Source organism: Rhinolophus sinicus, linkage group LG14 (assembly GCF_036562045.2).
Source record: "Rhinolophus sinicus isolate RSC01 linkage group LG14, ASM3656204v1, whole genome shotgun sequence".
Lineage (NCBI taxonomy): Eukaryota > Metazoa > Chordata > Mammalia > Chiroptera > Rhinolophidae > Rhinolophus > Rhinolophus sinicus.
Window position 1 is genome coordinate 10,024,926 of NC_133763.1, and position 23,195 is coordinate 10,048,120.

General features: G+C 39.9%; 1 protein-coding gene across 17 annotated transcripts in view; it reads left to right on the forward strand.

Moving 5' to 3' along the window:
* EYA1 (EYA transcriptional coactivator and phosphatase 1) overlaps nucleotides 1-23,195 on the forward strand; it is a 292,977-nt gene that overhangs the window by 170,687 nt on the left and 99,095 nt on the right. For 8 of the 17 annotated variants that reach the window (XM_074318727.1, XM_019726011.2, XM_074318735.1 and 5 more), the window contains 3 exons: nucleotides 7,793-7,862; nucleotides 8,185-8,330; nucleotides 11,864-12,001. In XM_074318727.1, the coding sequence (XP_074174828.1) occupies nucleotides 7,793-7,862; nucleotides 8,185-8,330; nucleotides 11,864-12,001 (354 nt within the window). Of the gene's footprint in view, nucleotides 1-7,792; nucleotides 7,863-8,184; nucleotides 8,331-11,863; nucleotides 12,002-23,195 lie in introns of those variants that run through there. The other 9 variants (XM_074318728.1, XM_019726020.2, XM_074318737.1 and 6 more) reach the window with 5 other exon arrangements.

Sequence of the window (23,195 nt, forward strand, 5' to 3'; positions counted from 1 at the left end):
TCATATCAATTATAGATCTAAATTAAACAGATTTGTAAAGCAGCATTAAATCCTCAAGTTAGTTTTTAATCTCTTTCATATTAAAAAAGTCTGCCTCCAACACACAAAATATTCGAATGTCACATCTGTGATAATGAAATTACTGATAAAGTGATTGTGATAGTAAATTAACTGTGAGGATGTGATTATAAATTTGTCAAATTACCCAGCTTGGACTGTTTCAATTAAAAATTATTTCTATCAGATGTAACTCTTAAATGTTTAACCATTTTCATATTGTCTGCTGTGTTTATAAAACCTCTCAATGGGAATGCTATACTTAACAAAAATTTGTGATCGATTTAATCTAGCTCTCAAGATCATTTATTTAATGCATACCACAATTAAAAGGAATTATTCATAGATATGTAATGAAATGCAAATGCATAACTTTTATGCTAATGATACCAGATGGAAGCAATAAGGAAATAACAAAGGGTGTTATAGCCATTAGTTCTTTTGTGAAACACGTACAGAATTTGACTTAACGCCAGGCAATGTGCTTTGTGTTATTATGGCTTCAAATATGTATGAGAATGGTCCTGGTTTGGGGCTTAATAAAGTGAAAAACGAGTAGACCCTCACAGTAGTTTGATAATGGCAGAGGGAAGCCCAGGGACACCCAAGAATACCCAGGAAGAACCCAACAAAGATTGGGTTGGGATGGGGTGGTCAGGGAGGGCTTCCTGGAGGAGGTGCCTGCACTCAGCCTTTAAAAATAAGTGGTAATAAAGCACACGTAGAACTGGGGAAGGGGAGCTGGACAGATGGAGTATTCAATGGAAGGAGGCCAAGGCACGGAGACAAGGAACTCGGAGGAACTGTTACTGGTTCACCATTCTTGGTGTGTACTGTATAAGCAGTGAGGGGCATGGTGGAGGGGAGGAAGGAGCTAGAGTCTAAAGAGGCATGAGTGTCTGGACGGTATTTGTGTTTCATCCAGAGCGTGGTGGGAGGCATCAGGGGAAGGGGGTTGCACAGTCAGAGTCACAGACAGACTCATGACCGTGGCAAGATGGAGGGGAGGCTGGTGAATGGAAGTGGAGACACCAGTCAGAGTTTTTCTTTTTTTTTTTCCACATTAATTTGGGCAAGAAATGCCGCAGACCTGAGATCAGGTACTGACAATGGGTGTGGGAAGGTGACAGATGAAAACATATTTATGAAATAGAATTGATGGTCTTAGTAACCAACCAGCATGGGGAATGCGTGGGCACAGAGAGAAGATCAAAGTGAGGGAACGCAAGGCGACCATGACTGAGAAAGAAAGGTGGTGGCTTCAGTTTGGGGCCTGTGGATTGGGAGGTAACATCCACCTGAAGCTGCTGGAGACCAGGAAAGATCTGGAATGGAAATTCTGAAAGTGTACAGAGAGTATAACAGGGTTGAAGACAGAAGTATTTTTCATCGTCCTTCCTGCTACTAAACTAGCCATGTGAGAAGAGAGATTCTGTTTGTCTTGTTCACACTCACAGTCCCAGTGGCCACCATAGAATGGAGCAGGTGGTGATGGTCAGTAAACGTTTGTTAAATAACCAACTGAATTGGTCTGTGCTATTGTGGTTTGAGAGTGTGGAATGGGAAAGAAGGTCCAGGATGTGATCTGGAGCTTGATGGTTGAAGTAAAAGGCCAGCGTTGAGGGCTAGACAGAATGAGAAACCTGTTGGATGCATAACCCAAGATAATGTTGGAACTAGTCAGGGGATACACTCAAGAATGGGCGTCACGAATCTCAGAGAAGGAAGGGCTTTGTGGGAGAGCAGCAAAGCAATGGTTTGGAAAAAGCAACAGTAAGGGTGGGTGTTCAGGTCTTTGTGGCGTCTGGAATCTGAGAGAATGAACAGCCTCTACTTGGGAAAGATACACAGGAGAGCAAGGGCCTTAGAGAAGGGCTTAGCTGAGGTGGAGGGAGAGTTTGGTGCAGAGACTGAAGCTGTAGAGGATCTTGTCATCCATAGATTGGTTCTCTGTGTTGGACGCAGAGGAAAGGATTGGGTGAGCTGGGGGGTGGGATCAGGAACCTGGGCTGGACATTCTTTTCATGTCCTTTACTTTTTCTTTCTCTCTTTTCTCCTCTCCTTTTCTCCTGCTTTCCTTCCTTCCTTCCTTCCTTCCTTCCTTCCTTCCTTCCTTCCTTCCTTCCATCCATAAGGATGCATAAACCATGGCAGGCTGCAGTGGCTGTGAACAGGACTTAGGGTTTATAAGAGAAAGAGGAGGCTGGAGAAAGCAATCTCCAAGCATTTAACTCCAAGATGATTTTTGTATCCGTGGTCACCACTCCTGTTTCCTTCTCCATGATGGCTTAAAAATTTACATCCTGACTATCCTGGGTGTGTTAAGGAAAGAGCAAGGATAAAGAAGTAACAGAGGCATTCTGACACTGGTCATAGATATCTCTGCCCCTGTCTTTCAAGGAGCCCTAGCATGTCAAAGCGTGAAGGAGGCGGGAGGCTTGCTCTTCCAGGCATCCTGGCGTGGGGAGACAGGAGGAGAAGGGTTGGGTTTTCCAAGGCATGTGGCTGAATTACAAATTGCAAGGGTATTTATTAGGTTTTTAAAAGCGAGGGAGGCGGTGGTCATTTGCTATTTAGCAATGAAAAGCAGTATTTTAATAATTTACACGTTAAAATCAATTGGGGGTTGAAAATAATGTGTTTTCAGGGATCGCAAAATGTCTTTGCCGCCTGCTGTTGCCGCTTCCATAAAGCCTAAATGTGTTACTAATTTGTTAAATAAATGCCCTCTGTGATACTGATCATACAAAGTTGATGTCTGGGGGTATTTGGAACCTGGAAATAGAAACAGGAATGCTTCTAGAGGAGGAGATACTTGTGTGCCAAATATGTTTTCTTTAAGGTTTTAAAATTGTTCATAAAAAGACGTAACTTTTTGGGTCTGATTCATTCATTTAACAGTTATGTATTGAATGCCTACTGTATGCCAGGCAGTGTTCTAGGCAGAGAGAATAGCAGTGAAAAAGGAGACTAGGTTCCCTGCCTCATGGGCCTTTCATTCTTGTAGGAGAAAGGGGCAGTGACAGGTAAGTGAGCGTTGTTAAGAAATAGTGACCAGTGCTGTGAAGAAAATGAAAGCACATCAAAGAAACTAGTGACGAGTAGGGGGAGGGCTTTTCAGAGGGAAGGCTTCAATGAGGAGAGGGCATCTGAGTACAGATGTTGGTGCAGTGAGGGAAGAAGTTTGGGTTAATCTAAATATAATAGGATCACAGGACTTAGAAATGAGGGAAGGAGTTGGGGCGGTTCTTGTGACATGATCTAATTTATGTTTTTAAGCGATCACCGTTGTGTGGAAAATGCTCTATGGGAGAGGAGTGGGCAGGGGGTCAAGGGAAGCAGGGAGATTAGCCTTTCCCTGGTTCAGAAGAAAGAGCACTGTGTCAGCCCCTGCCCTTCTCAGGAGAGCCACCGAGACAGGATGAAATGTGCCAGATTCTGTTGGGGGAAAGGAGGGGGAGGAGAGAGGGAAGGGCGGGGAGGGTAGGGGGGGGTTGTCCTAAATGCCATGACTGCCATTCCATTCTCTGGTGGCCACAGCGTTGCTGGTTGGAACACAGTGGTAGACACAGGAAGTGAGACGTTGCCAGATTTAGAATATATTTTTGGAGGGAGAGCTGGCTTGACTTGTGATAAAAGGGTATGAGGGAAAGAGAAGAATCAAAACTTACTTCTAAGCTTTCCACTTAATTATTCGGCTAAATCATGTGGATGGACATTAATGAGATGGGAGGTGTGGTGGGGGCGGGGGGAGCGAGCTGAGAACTTGCTGTTTGAGATTTCTATTGATCTTCTCCGTGGATTCTCAAGCTAGTGACTCTTATTTATTTTGGTTTCGCCTCGCCCGTTCTACAACAAGATTTGGGGAGCTTCTTCAGCTTACGTGTTAGAAGAGAAAGAATGGAATAGTAATAGGAAATAAATGTGCTAAAACAGATTGGTGTCAGTGGCCCATACATTCCCAAGTCTCGGGCATATGTAACTTGGAGGTGACTAATGGTAAGTTAATCATGTTGCTCACCTTGCTAAATGACCTGGGGACATTCTTTTTGCGTTAGGTTATTCTGGTCCCAGGAAATTAAAATTAATCTGAATTCCTAAGTTATTGTTTAAAAAAATTTAGGCAATCCAGGGGGAAAATGCTTGAGATGTACAATGGAAGAGTTTTTAGGCCGCACAGAGATTGCATGGGTTTGGATTCAGAGAAAGCCCCAAAGATATGTCTTATTATATGTTGTTAAATATTGAATAGTTTTAGGTGCACGTAGTTAGGTAAGTAGCCAGAAGACAGTAGGGCAGCATTGCAGGCTTTTATTCACGTTTATTTCGTAAGATACCATTTACTCCAGTTGCCAAAGAGCTGAATCAGGATTATTCTGTATGTGTATAAATAAAATAATTTAACCATTCTTCAAGTCACTGTGATTTTTAAAAAAAATCTTTGTTTGTGACCTAAATCTCACATTCTCACTGAACAAATATTGTTGATTGATTCCTTACCATATGCCAGGCCCTGTCAGGGCTGAGACGAGGCAGAGTAAGAGGTCCTTGGTCCCGGAAGCTCATGGTTAGCAGAGGAAACCAACATAGGCTGCATGTGCTAGCTATGGTGTTGCCTTGCCACTGTTTGTAGCTTTGGAAGAAAGTCCAGAGAAGGAAGCCATTATCCTAAAGAGAAAAGATGTTTTAGCCCCAATGAAGAAGTAAGTGGTTGTCAAACAGAGGAAAGAAGAGCATTATAAGACAGAAGGTCTGCTGTGAGGAACAGCTGAAACAGACATGAAAATGGGGGGACGTATATGGGGAGTCCTCACATCCAGGGAGGCCCCCTGATGCTGAGCCCGGGGGTGGGGGCGGAAGCTTGATGCTGTTTGTGTGCTCTGCCAAGGAATTTGGAATTTTTCCTAGGGCCAGTGTGAGCTCAGTCAAGAGATTGCAAGCTGGAGAATGATCATGAAGAAATTTCCATTTAAGTATGAGCACTGTGGTCGCAGTAGTGAGAGCCGAAGGGCGGTGGGTGGAATGCAAGGACGGTAGCTAGTTGGCTGTTGCCTTCGTTCAGGTGAGACCTACTGAGGACCTGGACCGGGAAGGGAGACGGAATGGAGGATGCCGGAAGCTCCACAGGCAATTTCTGCATTTTGGATGGGTGACTTGAGGGGGAAAGAATGAGATGATTTTGAGGCTTCTAGTTTCTGTGTAGGGTGTCAAGAGGTAGTACATTTTGATGTAAAGAGTCAGACAGCCATGGGTTCAAATACCAGCTCTCCCATTTATTCGCTTGGATGTGTTACTTAATTTCTATCCCCATATGTAAATGGAGGCAAAGAATCTGCTTTTAAGCATTTTGCTATCCATTGAGTAGAATTAAAAATACAGAAGGAAGGGCAAATTTGGGACAGAGAGTGGGAATCTGGGCATCTGAGAAAAGAAACATTTATTTCACAGACATTGTGTTACGTGCTTTGTCAATTATTACATCTAGTCTTCCCAACGATCCTACAGGTAGTATTACTGCCATTGTCTTATAGAAAACATATCAAGGCTTAGAGGGATCAAGGAACTTGACCAATACCATGCAGATGACTTAGAACTTGAATCTGAGCTGAAGTTAAATTTTAACTCTAGGACCTGTGCTTACTTGCAGCCTCCCAGATCTTTCTTCATGTATACACACGTACTAGGCACATAATCTGCACCAAAACTTCGCAGAATTTACCATACCCTGTGTGATAACCCTGATATCTTTTTCTAAGCTATTATTCTATTTGTAAAAAGCATTGCTGGGTGTAGCCTGTTGAGTTTGTGATCTTGTTATGGGATCTGACCCACAATTTGAAAAACACAGGGTCAGAGCTAGAAAACAGTAAAAGGGATTTCTCTGGTTCCCGTCATCAGGCACCAGTGGGTTTTTTTTCTTGTAGTTTTCATGCTTTAAAACTTATTTTTAACTAAGATTCTGCAGGGAGGATGTTGCTTCTCCAGCATCTCTGTAGGAGGAATCTAGTTTGCCCTTGGTCTTCGTTCGGGCTTAGAAAAGGGGAGAAGAAGAGGTTGTAATCACAGATGACCTGGGCAAGGGGTAGTCCCTGGTGGTCAGAGTGTCCCGTCATTAATGCCTCCTTTCTATAAACTGCAGTGTTTAATCCTCTCGTGGCTCCTTGTGTGTCATCTCCCCACGTGTGACAGACAGAACTTGTCTGTGCGTCTGCAGCACCAAACTCAGTACCTGGAACAGAGCAGGGACTCATCATGTGCCCAAAGGCAGAGGGACACAGCTGAGGTGACCTGCCATCCCTTTAATAAGGACTCTGTCTCTGCCAAACTGACTGTCAGATGGTTGGAGTCTGGCAGCTGGAAGGAGCAGTGGCAATCTAGATCTATTGTATTGTCACTGGGTTGGGCCTGTGTGTTTTATCAGGAAAGGGTTATTCATAGGTTTTGTGATTCTGGTTCGACCCCACCACTGTTGTCCCAGCCACAAGCTAGCAAATTAAATTTGAGAAGCGTAAATGTACTGATGTGACATCATGAACAATGCGTGGAACTTTGGGTGCATGGAACCTTTTAAGGGGTTTTAATGTAGAATACAGTTAATAAATATTAGAGCCTCTGGAGACAGGGATTATTAGTGAAGAAGAAAATAAACATATTACATTTTGTAACAATTGTACCCAAAGAATATACATTGTAGACAGAGGATAGGGAGAGTTTGAGGGGGAAAAATAATAAAATTATATATATATATATGTATATGTATATATGTGTATATATATATACATGTATATGTATATATGTGTATATGTATGTATTGTATATCTGTGTATGTATATAAATATAAATGTGTATAGATATATATGTACAAAAATAGCTCATATTTACAGTAAAAGAAGCTGAAAACTACCATTTTAAGGCCTAATGTTAGCAAAAATGGATTTTTGCTTCTTTAGCTCAGCGTGAGCATAAAAGAACATTTGATAGGAGAGTTTAGTGCATTTCTGAGCCATACTGAATTAAGTGTATGTGACTTAAAACAAACAAAATTCTGCTTGAGTGCTTTCATGATCTCTTAAAGAACAACTTTTTGAACAAGAACACTGAAGTTGAGCACGTGTCACTGAAGGCAAAGGAGCACCCACCTCAGCACGAGAAAAAACAGGCGTAGCTTGCAACTTGAGAAATTTAAGATAGTTATAGGAATGCATTTTTACTAAAAAAAAAAAAGTTGCTAAATCGGTGCAGGCAGATGAGGGCCTGTCCTATTTCTATTCACCGGAGAGAAGATTAGACCCTGTTTCTTGGTAATACAGTCTCAGGTGTGTGCGCTCCCGTGGAGCAGAAACAATAGGCCAGGTGACCTTTGGGTCCTGCCCAGCCCGGCAATTCAACTCCACTTTTAGCATCTCTCCAGACAGTAGCAGGACTCTGTGTACTCGGCTAGCATGCCACTGTAAAATCCATCACATCATGCTGACAGGTACTTAAGAAGATGGCGACTATGTTTTCTAAGAGTTCATATTAAATTAGAACCACTTAATGAGTTCCTATAGGTTTCTTAATATAGTTCGACTTCCTGTTAGGTCGACTGTATGAAATTCCCATTTCTGCAGGTCATAAAGATCGAATAGCTGCCATTTCATCTTGTCAGCCTGTAGTTCAAACTGTATCTCTGCTGTATACTTAGTTTTGTATTTTGCTTTGATTATTGTGCGTTATTTTTTTCTTTTTTTTCCAGCAATTGGGAGCAGTAGCTTCAGCCCAAGACCAACTCACCAGTTCTCCCCACCACAGATCTATCCTTCCAAGTAAGATGTATTTTCTCTTAATCAGTAGCTTTTCTGAGTAGTCTTTTGCCTTATTTCAAGTCATGCCTTGTGCCAACTTGTTACATCTTAATTTAAACTCAAGTGCGTTTCATAGCGACTTAAATGTTTTTAATGCAAATTTATTCTGGGCCTTATCTAGTAGAGACACTGAAGGCTTTCAGCACTTGGTATCTTCTATTTGAAAATTGTACTTTAAGAGACAGTCTTTTTACTGGAATTTGTGATATGCTTGTGAATCAATGACCTTGCATGTTTCCATCTAATGCATGGGCTTTCATTTTCTGTCATTTCTGACAAATAGCAGAGCATACCCACATATTCTCCCTACCCCTTCCTCACAAACTATGGCTGCATATGGGCAAACACAGTTTACCACAGGAATGCAACAAGCGACAGCGTATGCCACATACCCACAGCCAGGACAGCCGTACGGAATTTCCTCATATGGTGAGTCTGCTACTTTATGGGGCCATTATCTAGTGGGCTTACCCCTTATGTGTGAAAGCCTCACAGGAGTGATACTGAAAGATTGTCATCTTGGGCCACTTTAGGAAGCGCTGTCACCTTTTCCGTCCACATTCTTAATGTGATTGTTTCTTAATGAGCATTGTGAGAACTGGTGGCTACTTATCTTGAGGTCAGAGGTGGCAAATAGATTGCATGGTTCATAGGCTCTCTTGCTCTCAGTTTATTCCATTTATATCTCAGCTCTTAATTTGCCATTTGAGCACTTGGCTCTGGAATCCAAAGTATTTTGGTGCATATTTGCGATAAAACTTCTGTGAATAAAGTCTTTTGGGGTAAAGATGCATTTCCTATTTATCAGATGCCTCGCTATGATTAAGAGAGTACAAGCGGAATCCAACAAACCCTAAACTTGAGGGTGGTGGTATTATCAAATTTCAGCATTATCAACCAGTAGGAAAAGCGATCTACATATCTCGGATTGGGCTGCACTTTAAAGAGGCAAATCAGGAAACATTTAAAGCTCACCTCTGCATTTGTTCTTCCCTCCTGGAGATTAGCTTTATCTGGGTATAATTTAACTCAATTGTTACAGGGTCAATACCTGTTAGCTAAAAATAAGTACAACAAAACCCCAAAGTTTAGTTTTAAAGAGATTTAGACTTTCAACATACCTTTTCTTCAAATCAATTGTAATTTTGCACAAGTTACACTTGTTTGAGTAGAAAAATATGAATTATTGGCATTTTGTTAAAAAAAAACAACATAAAACCTAATGATAAAGAAAAAAATACATGAACATTTGGAGGAAAGGACGGATAGAATATAAGAATGATATTTTGTGATCTAATTATGTCTCTGTTTCTGTTGTTTTGTAATATTTTCCGTAGTCTATTGAAAGAACCAATGTGTTTTTTGAAGCATGTCATTAATAATTAAAATGTAAATTATTTCATTTAATTTTTTCCTTTACCCCAAACCAAATCGACTATATATAAATTTCTTATAGAATAAATAGAAATCAAAATCTAAATTGTATTATGACTTCACCCTTGATAGTTTTATTTCAACACTGTCAGAACTGAATGTTCAGACCTAGCTAAGTGTTTTTAAACCCGATTTTAAAAACATCCGTAAAATAGACTTTCTACTGTTCTTTTCATTTCCATAACTTTTCGTTAAGGTTTCTCAAAATAATATCAGCAAAATAATAATAGATCGAATTTATATATAATTGACTTGTAAACTATTCTTCTGCTGAAAGAGGGGGCGGAATCTATGATTTGAATGGTGCAGCTTCAATTCCATAGTGTGAGTTAAGGATCCTCCAGTTTATATTCTCAGAATGTATTTGTAGGCTAATGATTTGAAGTTGAAGGCCTTTTGCAGTACAAACAATACTAAAGTTTCAGGAGGGTGAGGTGAGCAGAAGTTCTGAAATTAGAGCTAGGAGAGTGAGGACGGAGATTGTAATGTGACGGGGTAGGTGGTAAGTGTAAGGTTCATTGTAAAGGGCTTTGATCCCGGGGCCTTCCATCCTTATAAATCTTCTGAGAATAATTCTCAAGCCTAAGCATTTTCCGTATCACCTTCTTCCTTCTCTTTTGGGGCCTTGAGTACAAGGAGATGCTCCCCGCGCCCCCACCCCCGCCCCAGTGCTTCTGACCAGACATTCTATTTGTTCTTGGGTCAGTGTATCAAAAAATATGGCAACCTTCTCCCCACTGCTTTCTCATGAAGGAAGAGCACAGAGTTGAGGATTTTTAACTGCTGATTGTCAAGGTCCCAGGAGTCTTAAAAGATTTTCTCTAAGGATTGCTACCCCTGACTTTTTATTAAGACCACGTAAGAAAAGATAGGCAAATCTTTTCGTAGTAAGAACACGAGGTCGGTGGAGAAGAAGAGCTCATACTGTTCTTCACCGGATCTGCTCCAAGTTGGTCAGTGAGATGAGTTTGCCAGCTTGTGGGTAGAAGCCACGGAGACAGGTGTGGCTGTCTCGATGGGTGTTTTCTACCTCCTCCTGCTTTTCCTTACCTCTACTTATCACAAAGATACCCATCCTGAACCTCCAGGCTAAAGACAGAGGTGGTACAGGTAGAGACTGGAAGCATCTCCTTAGCAAATGGAGAGAGAGGAGGGGGATATCCCTATTGTGACAACATGGAAAGATAGGTTCGAGAGCCATCAAATCACCGTCCAGGGCAATTGTTTTTCCAGGGACCCCTGATAAGTTTGGGTTATTCCTTGGTGTGGGCTTGCCGATCCAGGGAAAATGACATGTTTTAAAATGTTAAGGCTGTATCAAGGCTTCAGTGTTAAGGCCATTATGAGGTTATTTAGAGACACACCAAGAATTAGAGAAGGCTCTCTCGGCCAAGAGTCAGATTCTTCCACTGCCTTAGGAAAGTTACCTAACTTCATTCTACTGATGAAATTCCCCTAAAATGGAAATAAACAGTGAGACTACTGTGTATTCTAGATCCCAAAGATACTGTTTATCTTAAGCGCAAAGTAAAATTATTTCAAAATGTGAATTTCCTTGGCAGAAATTGTCCTCCCCTCCCTCTGTGAAAATTAAGGACAGTTGTTAACTTTCATGACTGTCTTTACTTAGGATTCAGGGCCGAGCCCTGTACATAATGCTGCCCGACCCAAGTACTAAAATCAGGACATTAACCTGGCACTTGAGGGAGTATTTGGGGGGGGGGGGGTCACATATACATTATTTTTATATTGCAATGTGATAAAACGAAAGTATACTTTAGGCTGGCTGCACTTTAAACAATTATATTTGAATAAATAATTGAAACTGCAAGGGACAGAAAGGGAACAATTGGTCAACTGCACTTGTTTATAATTTACTGTGCTGGTCTATAGGATTCAATTCTTAATATTCTGCTTTTTTTGTCCATACTTTCTGAGAGGATCTGAATATGGGAGAAGGTTTTCCCATGGTGTTGCTTAGTTCTGTGCCCGATATTGCTTCCTCTGACTTCAAAATGAGTGTGTACTCAAACTAGCTTTGTGGTAGAAAAAGTACGGAAAAATGAAACAAAGAAAAAAATGCTGTGAGGCTAGAGATGCTAATTAATCACTTTTTAGAAAAAAAAGGTTTTGATTCAGACAGTCATCAGCATGGCAAGTTTGGGAATAATTTAGTTCAAGTTCAGGTATGGCCATTTCTTGACTATCGAGGAGATGATCTTAAACTCTTGAAACTAAGTACAGAAATAATGTCACTGGTATTAAATTTTATAGAAAATGGAATGCAGGAAAGCAACAAGAAAGAACAATGTGACTAGGCATTCACATCTGTAATAATCCTGTTTGGTGTTTTGTTTTGTTTTTTAAATCGAAGTCATCGGTCGGGGGTTTCACTCTCAGCACATATCCCCTTGATTATTGAGATAATATTGGGGAGCATCTGTGACTCAACAGTGGGGGGAATGTTTTTGTGTATTGACCAGCTTTTAAAAATGAACAGATAGATAAGCTATCACTAACTGATTTAGGTGCATTGTGGGCAGGCATCAAGACTGAAGGTGGATTGTCACAGTCTCAGCCAGCGGGACAGACAGGATTTCTCAGCTATGGCACCAGCTTCGGTACGCCTCAACCTGGACAAGCGCCGTACAGCTACCAGATGCAAGGTCTGTATCCACACTGACGTTGCTCTTTTCATTAACCCTGTATGTAGGTACTTTCTAAAACTAGAATCTGATGTCTTATGTACGCAGCGGATGATGGTGGAAAGTGGACTGGGCGTAGAGGCAACATGCCTCATACCTGCTTTGGCTCTTCACTTAGCCAGTCTCCAGGCCTAAATTTTCCACAACCCTAACATCAAGGGGTTAGACTAAAGGAGCTCAAAGATTCTTTTTGAAAAGCTCTAAGATTCCTTGTGAAATCGAAGCTTTCTGCCTTGGCTTCTATTAGTTATAAAAGGAATGAAAGAAACCAAATGTCAAGCTATCACAGGTTGTGGTATGATACGCTGAAAACTTCTCTTGCTCTTGGTGTGGTCAAGTCACAGCTCTAGTAATAGAATATGTGATATGTGTTGACGAAAGGATCGACCAAAGACCAGGAGATGAACTGGACATACACTCAAGACAGCTTCAAGATATTGCTTCCAGGGGCCAGTGCCTGGGTTGTGTTTTGCTCAATTGTCGGTCCAGGAAGGATTATGGGGAAACACTGGTCCTGCATCTCGGAGAGTATGAGAAACAGTGGACTTGAGAGTCCTTTTTTTTCTTTCTATCCTCTCAGATTGAAAGCTTACGCAGCAGAAATAGTGCCTAAGAGAGCTAACCGCCTAACTGAGTATAAGTATAGTGTTAGAATAGAGAGAAGACTGGAAGGGAAGGAGGAGAAAGAAAGTTAATTTGGAGGGGGAAAAAAAAACCTTCTTTATTGAAAAAAGAAAGGACATGTATAGCTTCAAATTTAGCAGTGCTTTTGTACCCACAGGTTTCATTGCATCTGGGACTTACCTGGGACTTTTTTGTGTTTTTGTGCGGCCCTTTGCTGAGGGATTCTAAGAACCCGTTTTCTATGACTGAGTTATTATTTCAGATGGGAATTTCTATAATGGCACTTCACTCCATTTTAGATTATTGGATAAAATGTGATTTCCACAAATAAGCCAGATAATATTCTATGACCTTGAAACTTAACTGGCCAATATAATGATGGATAATGATATACTATAGATTCCTTATGGCCAAATTTGGATAAATAATTAGATTCTGTTTAATATGCATTTCTTAAATATTAAATGTGTTATGAAAAACGCTTCACCATTATTAAATGATTTTGTGTGCCCAGTTGTGGGAGTCTATTTTGACCTTTGAGTATCTTTTCAGTACATCTTTTTTTAATATAAAAATTTCTTTAATGTCTAAGATTATTTTTAAAATCCTCCAAATTTTGATATTTTTAATTAATAGCAGTTATTTTTGCTTTCATCAATCTCATCAGGCACTAATACTAAAAGCTCATGAAGTAAAACCTCCGGTACTGGGAAATCTGATTGCTTTCACCTTTGCTGCAAGATTGCTAGAAAATTATTTCTGCTTTATCTCTTTTTGTACATCCAGTGAAAGATTAGAACTTAAGTTTCACCGAGAAAGACAAAATGTTTTTCTTCATAGACAACTATAGAGTTCACCCTGAGGAAGGGAAATCCTTGCTGTTAGTTTTTGACATCTTTCTGCTCCCAAGGTCAGCCTCAGTGTTTCTGGAAGTTTGAGAATGAGGTGAGAGGGGGGTTTTTCTTCACACACCATTGACAAACCTTATGCAAATAAGTTAGCTGAATGGGAGAGTGTGGACTGACAAAAGGTGCCTGGAGACCCCTGGGTCAACGGTGCAAATAGTGGAGATAGTGTTTTCAAGGCTGCTCGCCAATCAAAGAGTACTGACAGCAAGAATGAAGCAGGAGTGTGTGCACGCGCGTGTGCACGAGTGTGCATATGTGCATGTAGTAAGGACAAGGAAAGCACTTAGGAGAATCTGCTTCCACCTTTGATTTACTGACCAGTTGCACAGACTATCTGCCCCCTTTGTTATAAGCAACTTTTAGTCTCCTTTAATATAAACAGGCATCTGACTTGCAATCAAGCTTTTAGTTATAATTTTTGAAAAATGCAAGTTCCAGACCGATTGCTGGCATCACCATCCATTTACACCCCCCCCCCCCCAATCCACCACAGAAAACAAGAAATTGTGTTCATCGTTTTGAGGCTGAATCATATGAAGAAAATGAAATTTTGTTCAGCAATCTGTTTGAGGTCAGGAAGTGCAAAAGATATTCGCACAAAAAACAACTGAAATTAAGTCGAGTCCCTTCACTGATGAAGCTTCAGCCTTGAAGAAAACCCAGCTTTCCATAATAACTTAGTTCCATTGCTTCTAGAAGGTTGGAAAGTAGTGACCATCTTAACTTGTATTTTCATCTCCACTATCTAGTAGCATGTCTAAAATATACAAATGTTAGAAGTGGAGAGGCCGATGGCACAATGACAGTGAGAAATTAAGATTCATAAGGATTCTAGTTCTCTTCATTTGCAGAAATGAATTTGGCGTAATGAAAATCTCGGTTAGTTTCTGCTCGTGGTATGCGCAAAGCAGCCTTCCCTGGTGTTTTTTCATACCAATGGGTGGAGCTGACTGGAGGCATCATGGAATTGCGTGATGAAGGAAGTGTCAGGATTTGCCATGATAAATGGGAGGGGAGACACACACGCACACGCACGAGACCCAGCGGGCTCTGGAAACGCCACTTCGTTTATTTTCCTTTAGACTGTATTGCTCTCACTTAGAGAAGAAAATAACACAAATGCTAACTCCCTCTTTCTAGATAATGTTGTTTGATCTGTTAAAGAGATTGGGGTTCAAACCGATGAAGAGACAATAAATGAAGGGCAGAGGTTGTTAGGGGGGCATGGAAGGGCGCACAACTCCACCTCTCTCTGCACCGCGGTTACCGGGGTTGGATAGGAAGTGGGGGTGATTGAATAATAATCTAATAGGGGACATCACCTTTACTTCCTCTTGTCTGCCTATCCACAGGTTTTCAAGTACAAGCTGAAATGTGTCCCTTTATCAGTCATTTAGAACCTTGAAAGTGCTTCGCAAAATGTACTGTTTTTCATTATCTACAGAAATGGTACTTTTCAAAACAGACAAATGCCAAATTGTCCAGTTTTCAGATCAGAAAGTATATATTAAACCGTTTTATAATGGGCAGTGATTAAGCTTTTGAGATTTGCGTTTTCTGGCATAAAATGACATGATAAAGTTGGAACTGGAGAATAGCTATTGCAACTTGCACTAATGTTTAAAATTCCTCCATCACTGCTTTGCCAGTCTACTTGTATTTATTTAGTTGGTGCCTTTTTTTGCATTCTAGAGTTTGTGTGTGTGTGCGTAAGTTGTTTTTTTTTTTTTTAAGTAATATTCCATTTCAGTTCTTTTGGGACCGTGTGATAGTTAAAGTGACAAGTGTTGGAAATTGTATGGAAATCTTGGGAAATCTAGTTATAGCAATAATTAATCAATGATCAATGCCAATGTTATTGTCTGCTTGAGCTGTTTTTTAGTTAAAATATATAGAAATGAATCAAGAGAGAGAAATGTAAAGACTTTGCAATTCGTGTTACCTAAGTGAAGCATTCTCTTTAGAATGTAAAAAATTATTACTGGGCTAGGAAGGAAAACTTGGTCATACAAAATTCTTCTTGTAAGAAAGGGGGAAACTTTGGTTTTAAATAGCCCATCTGGCCTTCAGAGGTCTTTCCCTGGGGAGCTGCGCTAACTTCTGCCACAGAGATCGCGCCTGATGATGGACATAGCCCATGGCAAAGAGGCCAGGGAAGGAAAGCAAATGGACTTCTGTGAAAATACACGAGGGACACATAGCATCCTGCTTGCCCAGTAAGTGCTAGAAAACGCTCTAAAGCATGGGAAGTACAGACAGGCCCCAGCAGGTTCCAGCATTCTTATGTTGGCTGGGATTCTGGTTTTTAATGTGAGTCCTTGTTCTCTGTGAAGTAGACCTTTGACCTACACGTTACCTTTTTTTTTTTTTTTTTGAAGTTTTTTGAAGTTATAGCTGGGCAGTGTTCTCCAGGTTAAACCATACACAAAACTTCGATTTAGCATCTTAAATCATGTTGTTATAAAGCAAGAGACTGGGTTCTTCTTCACTATGAAAAAGGAGCAGAGATTTATTAATGAAAGTTTTGAGGGGTTGGTTTATTTTTAAACTGCAATTGCTTAGCACCTATAGAACTGGGTGGCCCATGGTGTCTTCCAGCAAGACTGTTTCTTGTTTGTTACGGTTGACAAGACCATCACCCTTTCTCTATAGGAACCCCTGCCAGTGACAAGAAGAAAGCAGAATCTTTGTGATACACAATCCCTGGGTGGCGTTACGTAATTTACTTTTTTTTTTTTTTAATTTTATTTTATTAAATTTATTGGGGACATAATTTACTTTTAAAACTATATACTAGCCTAAAAAGACAGTAACGATGAAGAAATCTTTCCGAAGTGAGATAGTTTGATTCTAAATTTATTTACTAAATTACTCTGGTGCTGTTGTCTCTACCCTTTGTGTCCGTGTAACCAAACTTAATACCACTTTTCATAATATTTAATCCTCTTTTAATGTTCCTGACTCTGAACATCTAAAAGGTGGACTTGGGGTGGTAGAGTGGAAACAGTGATCCGGAAGGGGTGGAGATAATGGTCATTCCCCAACCAAGTATCCTTGAACAAGGAAATCACCATTCTCTCTGCGTATTGGAAAATGACAAGGATGTCTGTCTGCCTCCGCTGCCACACATACTGATCTTGAAAATAACCTGAGACAACAGCGGTGGAAATACTGAAATATAAATGTATTATAAAAACCTAGGATGTTATTGCCTTCTGAATTTGAAATCTTTCATATGTAAGCAAGGCTTATATTTTCATTAATATGCCTGTGATATGCCAAGAGCTGAGCTAACAGTAGCCTTTTAGGAGGCCTGTACCTGTACCAAAAACAATGTACTATTAGGGTGCCCATGTGGTACATGGATGTCAACTCCTTGTACCATCTCGGGTCCAGTGGTCCTCTTATCTGAGATCAGTGGGGTTCTTATACACTGTCCAAAATCCATGATGCTTAATCCACTTAAAATTTTATTTGATTTAAAACTCGGCTGGATCCCTTTTCTCCACATCCTCGCCAGCACTTGTTGTTTGTTGATTTGTTGATGATAGCCATTCTGACTGGAGTATGGTGATATCTCATTGTGGTTTTTATTTGTATTTCTCTAATGATTAGTGAGGTTGAACATTTTCTCATATGCCTGTTTGCCATCTGTATGTCCTCTTTAGAAAAATGTCTCTTCATGTCCTCTGCCCATTTTTTAATTGGGTTGTTTTTTTGGTGTTGAGTTGAATGGGTTTTTATAAATGTTGGATATTAACCCCTTATCAGATGTATCATTGACAAATATCTTCTCCCATTCCGTAGGATGCCTTTTTGTTTTCTTTGTTTGGTTTCTTTTGCTGTGAAACCATAGTTTTAGTTTGATATAATCCCATATGTTTATTTTTTCTCTTATTTCCCATGCCCAAGGGGAAATATCAAGTAAAAATATTACTAAGGGTAAGGTTACAAATTTACATCCTATATTTTCTTCTAGGAGTTTTATGGTTTCAGATCTTACGTTTATGTCTTTAATCCATTTTGAATGTATTCTTGTATATGGTATAAGGAGGTGGTCCAGCTTCATTTTTTTTGCATGTGTTTGTCCAGGTTTCCCAGCACCATTTATTGAATAGACTGTCTTTACCCCAGTGTAAATTCTTGTTTCCTTTGTCATAGATTAAACGACCATATAGGCATGGGTTTATTTCTGGGCTCTCTATTCTGTTCCATTGATCTATGTGTCTGTTTTTATGCCAGTACCATGCTGTTTTGATTACTGTAGCTTTGTAGTATGATTTGATGTCAGGTAGCATGATACTTCCTGCTTTGTTCTTATTTCTCAGGATTGCCGTGGCTATTCAGGGTCTTTCATGGTTCCATATAAATTTTAGGATTATATGTTCTATTTCTGTGAAAACATGTCCTTGGTAGTTTGATAGGAATTGCATTGAATCTATATATTGCCTTAGGCAGTATAGACATTTTAACTATATTCTTCCTATCCATGAGCATGGTATGTGTTTCCATTTATTTGTACCTTCTTTAATTTCTCTTTTCATTGTCTTATAATTTTCTGAGTACAGGTCTTTTACTTCTTTGGTTAAATTTATTCCTAAGTGTTTTATAATTTTTGAAGCAATTGTAAATGGGACTGTTTTATTAATTTCTCCTTCTGAGAGTTTATTATTGGTGTATACAATTGCAACTCATTTCTGAATATTAATGTTGTATCCTGCTACTTTACTAAATTCATTTATGAGTTCTAATGGTTTTTTGATGGAGTCTTTGGGGTTCTCTCTATATAGAATCATGTCATTTGCATATAATGACAATTTTACTTCCTCCTTACCAACTTGGATGCCTTTTATTTCTTGTCTGGTTGCTGTGGCTAGAGCTTCCAGGATTATGCTGAATAGGAGTGGAGAAAGTGAGCAACCTTTTCTTATTCCTGATCTTAAGGGAAATGGTTTTAGCTTTTCCCCATTGAGTATGATGTTAGCTGTGGGTTGATTTTATATGACCTTTATTATGTTGATATACGATCCCTCTAGTCCTGCTTTCTTCAGAGTTTTTAATCATAAATCGCTGTTGGATTTTAGCAAATGCTTTTTCTGCATCTATTGATATGACCATATGATTTTTATTTTTCATTTTGTTAATGTGGTGTATCACTTTAATCGATTTACGAATATTGAACCAACCTTGCATATCAGGAATGAATCCCACTTGATAGTAGTGTATGATCTTCTTAATGTGTTGCTGAATTTTGTTTGCTAATATTTTGTTGAGGATTTTTGCATCTATGTTCATTAGGGATGTTGGCCTGTAGTTTTCTTTTTTTGTAATATCTTTGTCTGATTTAGGGATCAGGGTGATAGCGGCCTCATAAAAAGAGTTTGGGAGCCTTCCAAACTCTTGGATTTTTTGGAATACTTTGAGGAGACTATACACCCAGTTCTTTATGGAAGTCATTCTCACTGGACCCTTTTGTCATTCACCACACCAGATTGAAATTTTCAAACACCAACAAAAGAGGACATAATTATGAGATGGAGAGACACAGACCTGATAACATCATTTGAATTCCTAAATCCATCCTTGCTATATGCAACGTTAGACTTTCCAAATTTCTGAGCCAATAAATTCCTTTTTTAAAATTAAAAAAAAAAAAATCTCAAACACCAGTACTCTCTCCTGCTTGAACCTAGATGAAACCCTTCAAAGGTCTGAATCAGACACAGCTTATTCTTCTCTGTGTGAGGCAGCAGGATAAATATAACACAGGAATTTAAGGAACGTAAGTTCATGTTCAGGATGAAACATGATCGGGATGAAAACAAGGCTAATGAAGGCTTGTTTAGCACTGTTCAATGAAGAGGTAAATGATAATATCAGTTATGACTGAGCTGGAGTTTCCAGAAGGCGAGATCGGTGCAGAGGAAGAGTCGTGAAAGCTTATTGGAAAGACAGAACTTGAGCCTTGAAGGATGGGAACTGGGGACTGATAGAGTGAAACATTAAATTAGAGGAGCAAGAATAAGATGAGTTTCCAGGATAGCAGTGACCCTCCCTGAACTAATGGAGTGGTCAGCATATTCTCTTCCCTGCACCATCATCCCCAGCTCTTCTCCCCAGCCCCCATCTCCAGACCCAGTGACAAAAGCATACATACCCTTGCATTTATAATAGCTCCCCCCCACCTCTTCAATCCTTAAAAGGGGAATCAGAAGCATAACATTTTCTGTGTTCCAATATCTTCATATTGGTATGTTCATGGTATGTTCAACATTCAGATTGTTGGGTTTTTCAGTTAAAGAATGTCATTTCCTATCCTAAATTGTTGTTATTTCCTTAAAAAAATGATCGAGAGACTTCTGCCACCTACCTTGAGTCCCCTCCCCACCCCCACCCCATGCAGTTCCTTATAAACCATTTGCTGTCTGATCTTTGGATAGTTTCTGCTCACCCTCTGCCAGGGTGACTTCTTGCCCTCTTCTGTGCATGGTTGTGCTTTCCTTTCCAACCTAACCAGGTGTTGTCATTTCATTCACTGAGCAGCTCCATGTCACAATGTATGGTGCCCACGAACGTGATGCAAGAGGATGTTTCTTTGTGTTGTCTTCGAGAGAGAAAGAGAGAGAGAGAGAGAGAGTTGAAACTTTCCTCAAGGGGTGGACTCATGAACTAAAATTATAAGTGAAGACTCCTGTAAATCAAACAAACTCATTTGGATCGGACCTAATGGAAGAAGAAGGTCTTTTTTTTCCTGGTCATGTCTTGCCCTTTCTGCTCTATGGTGTCTATGTTCCAACCTGGTAGACGGTGTCCTTCTACACAAATGGGCCTGTCTTGCTGAGCCTGCTCAGAGCAGGAAGTGGGTGTAGCTGCGACACTCTGAGCTGCCATTTTGCCTTTGCTTTGTGGTGTGGTGTTCTAGACTTTAGTAAAATTCCCCTGCTAGTATTGGTACCAGATTTGCATCAGATCAGCTGTCAGAGTGGGACCCTCTGCCCCCTGTGAGCTTTACCCCTGCTGAAGGACCCAAAATACCCAAAACAGTCTCTCAGAAGCTTCCATTCTATAAATGCTTGATGAGTGTGATTACTTTCTCAGTGGAAAAAGAAAGCTTACACTGCTTATGTGTTATTGAAGCCATTGCTAAAACACCTACTAAATTGGTATTAACACACAGTGGTACTAAATCTCAGGCATTACAGGTGTTTGGAAATCCTGTGGATTTTCAGGTCATACCCCTTCTCCCCTCCACCTTCCACCTCAGTAAGTGATTCCTGTGTCTGACGAGCGGCACAGGTATGTGTCTTTCAACAACACTTCCTCATGAACTGGCAGTTAGTTAGCATTTAATATGTTGGTAAAAATGAAAATGAAAAATCCCTTAGTTACTTTGAGAGGCAGTCTCCTGTGGAGATTAAGAGCTTCGACACTGGAGCCAGATAACCTGGGATTGAATCCCACATCTGCCACAGTTGCTCATAACTTGGTAGTTTGTTCATCTGTAAAATGGGATATAATGGTGCCTACCTCATGGGGGCTTGTGACGGCGCAGCAAGCTATGACATGTAAAATATTTTATTTGGGCCTGGCTCGGGTACCACTCAATAACTTTTAAGTACTATTATTCTTGTCACTGGTATTTTGCCTCCAATGTATTGTTCTTAATCCTACAGAAGAGAACATGTTAGTGAATTTCAGAACATCGCATAGAGCAATATAGAATAGGTAAGAAGGCCTGAGAGAGCATTGTGCCGACTCTTAACTACGTTTGACCTTCACTTCCATCCAATGGAAGCTATATCATCTTTAACCTGCTGTTTCCTTAGCTGCCAAACGGAAATATTAATATTCCCTATGACATTGCATTGCTATGGAGTATGGACGAGCCTGTAGAAGGGAAGCATACTCCTAACATATAGTGAGCACTCGATCGATGTTATCTGATTTGAGTGTTGTTACAGTTTGTATTCTGGGCATGTTTGCATGGTGGACTACAGATATCCAATTATTTACATAAGCTCTAAGGTTTCTTTTTAGCCTATTCCATAAGGAAAGGATGAATTAATTTAAATATAATTTAATTTAAATATATTATTATATAATTAAATATAATTATTATATAATAATCACCTATATATAAATATATAATTAAATTAAATTTACATATGAATTAATTTAAATAAATTATTCTGGGTTAACTGATTAATTGTTAATTAGTGTGAATTAGCTTACAATACTGATTAGTAAGTCATGGGTATATATGTAAATAGATATGTATATAATATATACATGTCACAGAGATAGATAGATAGATAGATAGATAGATAGATAGATAGATAGATAGATAGATAGATAGATTCATTGATTTGGTAATCCAGGCTTAGGAGCAAACAGAAGAGTAGAATAATTCAGGGGAGGTTTTTTTGAGAAAAGGGGTTTCTAGTTCATGCTGAATTTTGAAGTTGATGAGAAATTAGCCAGGATACAATGGGAGGAAGTTAGAGAGGCAAGGATAGCCTTAAGAGAAAAACATGTTGCTTCACTCGTGCTGGGCTGGAATGTGTATATGAGTGGGTTGGGGTTGGGGTTACTGGGAAGAGTCCATAGAGCCCAGGAGATAAACTGGACCCAGCCTGTGCCTAATAAAGAAACCCTGGTAAGGAGTTTGAATTTTATCCTGAGGGCAGCTCACGGTTCCTTGTTTTAGGCAGGCGAGTGAGAAGCCTCAGAGGTACACAGTAGAGAATGTATTGTACTGCCTTTGTGGAGAAGAAACTGGAGCGGGTCAGGTGGGCAGGAACCCATCAGAGGAGGCTGGCATAGAAACGAGCAGTGCTCTGTGCCTCTGTCCCGTGGGAAGGCAGGTGGGGCAGCCCTGCAGACCTGGCTGGTGGTGAACGATGACTAATTGCCTGAGCCTGGTTCTCTCCCACATACACCTCCCCCTGAACTCAGTTAGATCCTTTTGGAAGTTGCATTAAGCCTCCTAGGCCGCTGGAGTGCCGTTTAACGCCTGCTTCATATTAAAGGGATAGGAGTTCAGCCTGCAGTGGCCAGCAAATGAGTCTAACTTATGCTGAGTTCCAGCTAATGTGCAGTTTTGGAAGTAGCATTAAGTCTGGGAAGTCACTTGGGTACCATTTGGAGTACTGAACTGTGATTTACTTGGTCATACCTCCGTGGCCTATATGTGCCAATATAGCTTCCATGGTCCTGTCTGCTTTGTTCCAAGGAATAACTTATGGAATGAAAACATCCACTTTTAAAATATATTTTCTTTATTTTACTCATTTTCTTGGCAGTTAGGGATTAGTGAGGTCAATATTCATTATTCAGAAATGTGCAGTAGAAATGAAAGTAGCAAGTCATAACCTAAAATTGTGTCATTGAAATGAAAGGAACAAGTCATAACTCAAAGTAATTTTTCCTATATAATAGAGTCTTTTAAAAAGCATTGCTATTCACACACTTGTCTGAAAGAAATTTACATTTTTTACAAGGAATTTTTTAAGTGTTCATTATAAGTTTGCTTTATATATAATATCCATATTACTTGTTCACTGATATGTAAATACATAAAGAGTGAGTCATATGCCCATGAGAGCCAATGTTTTAAAAAACAA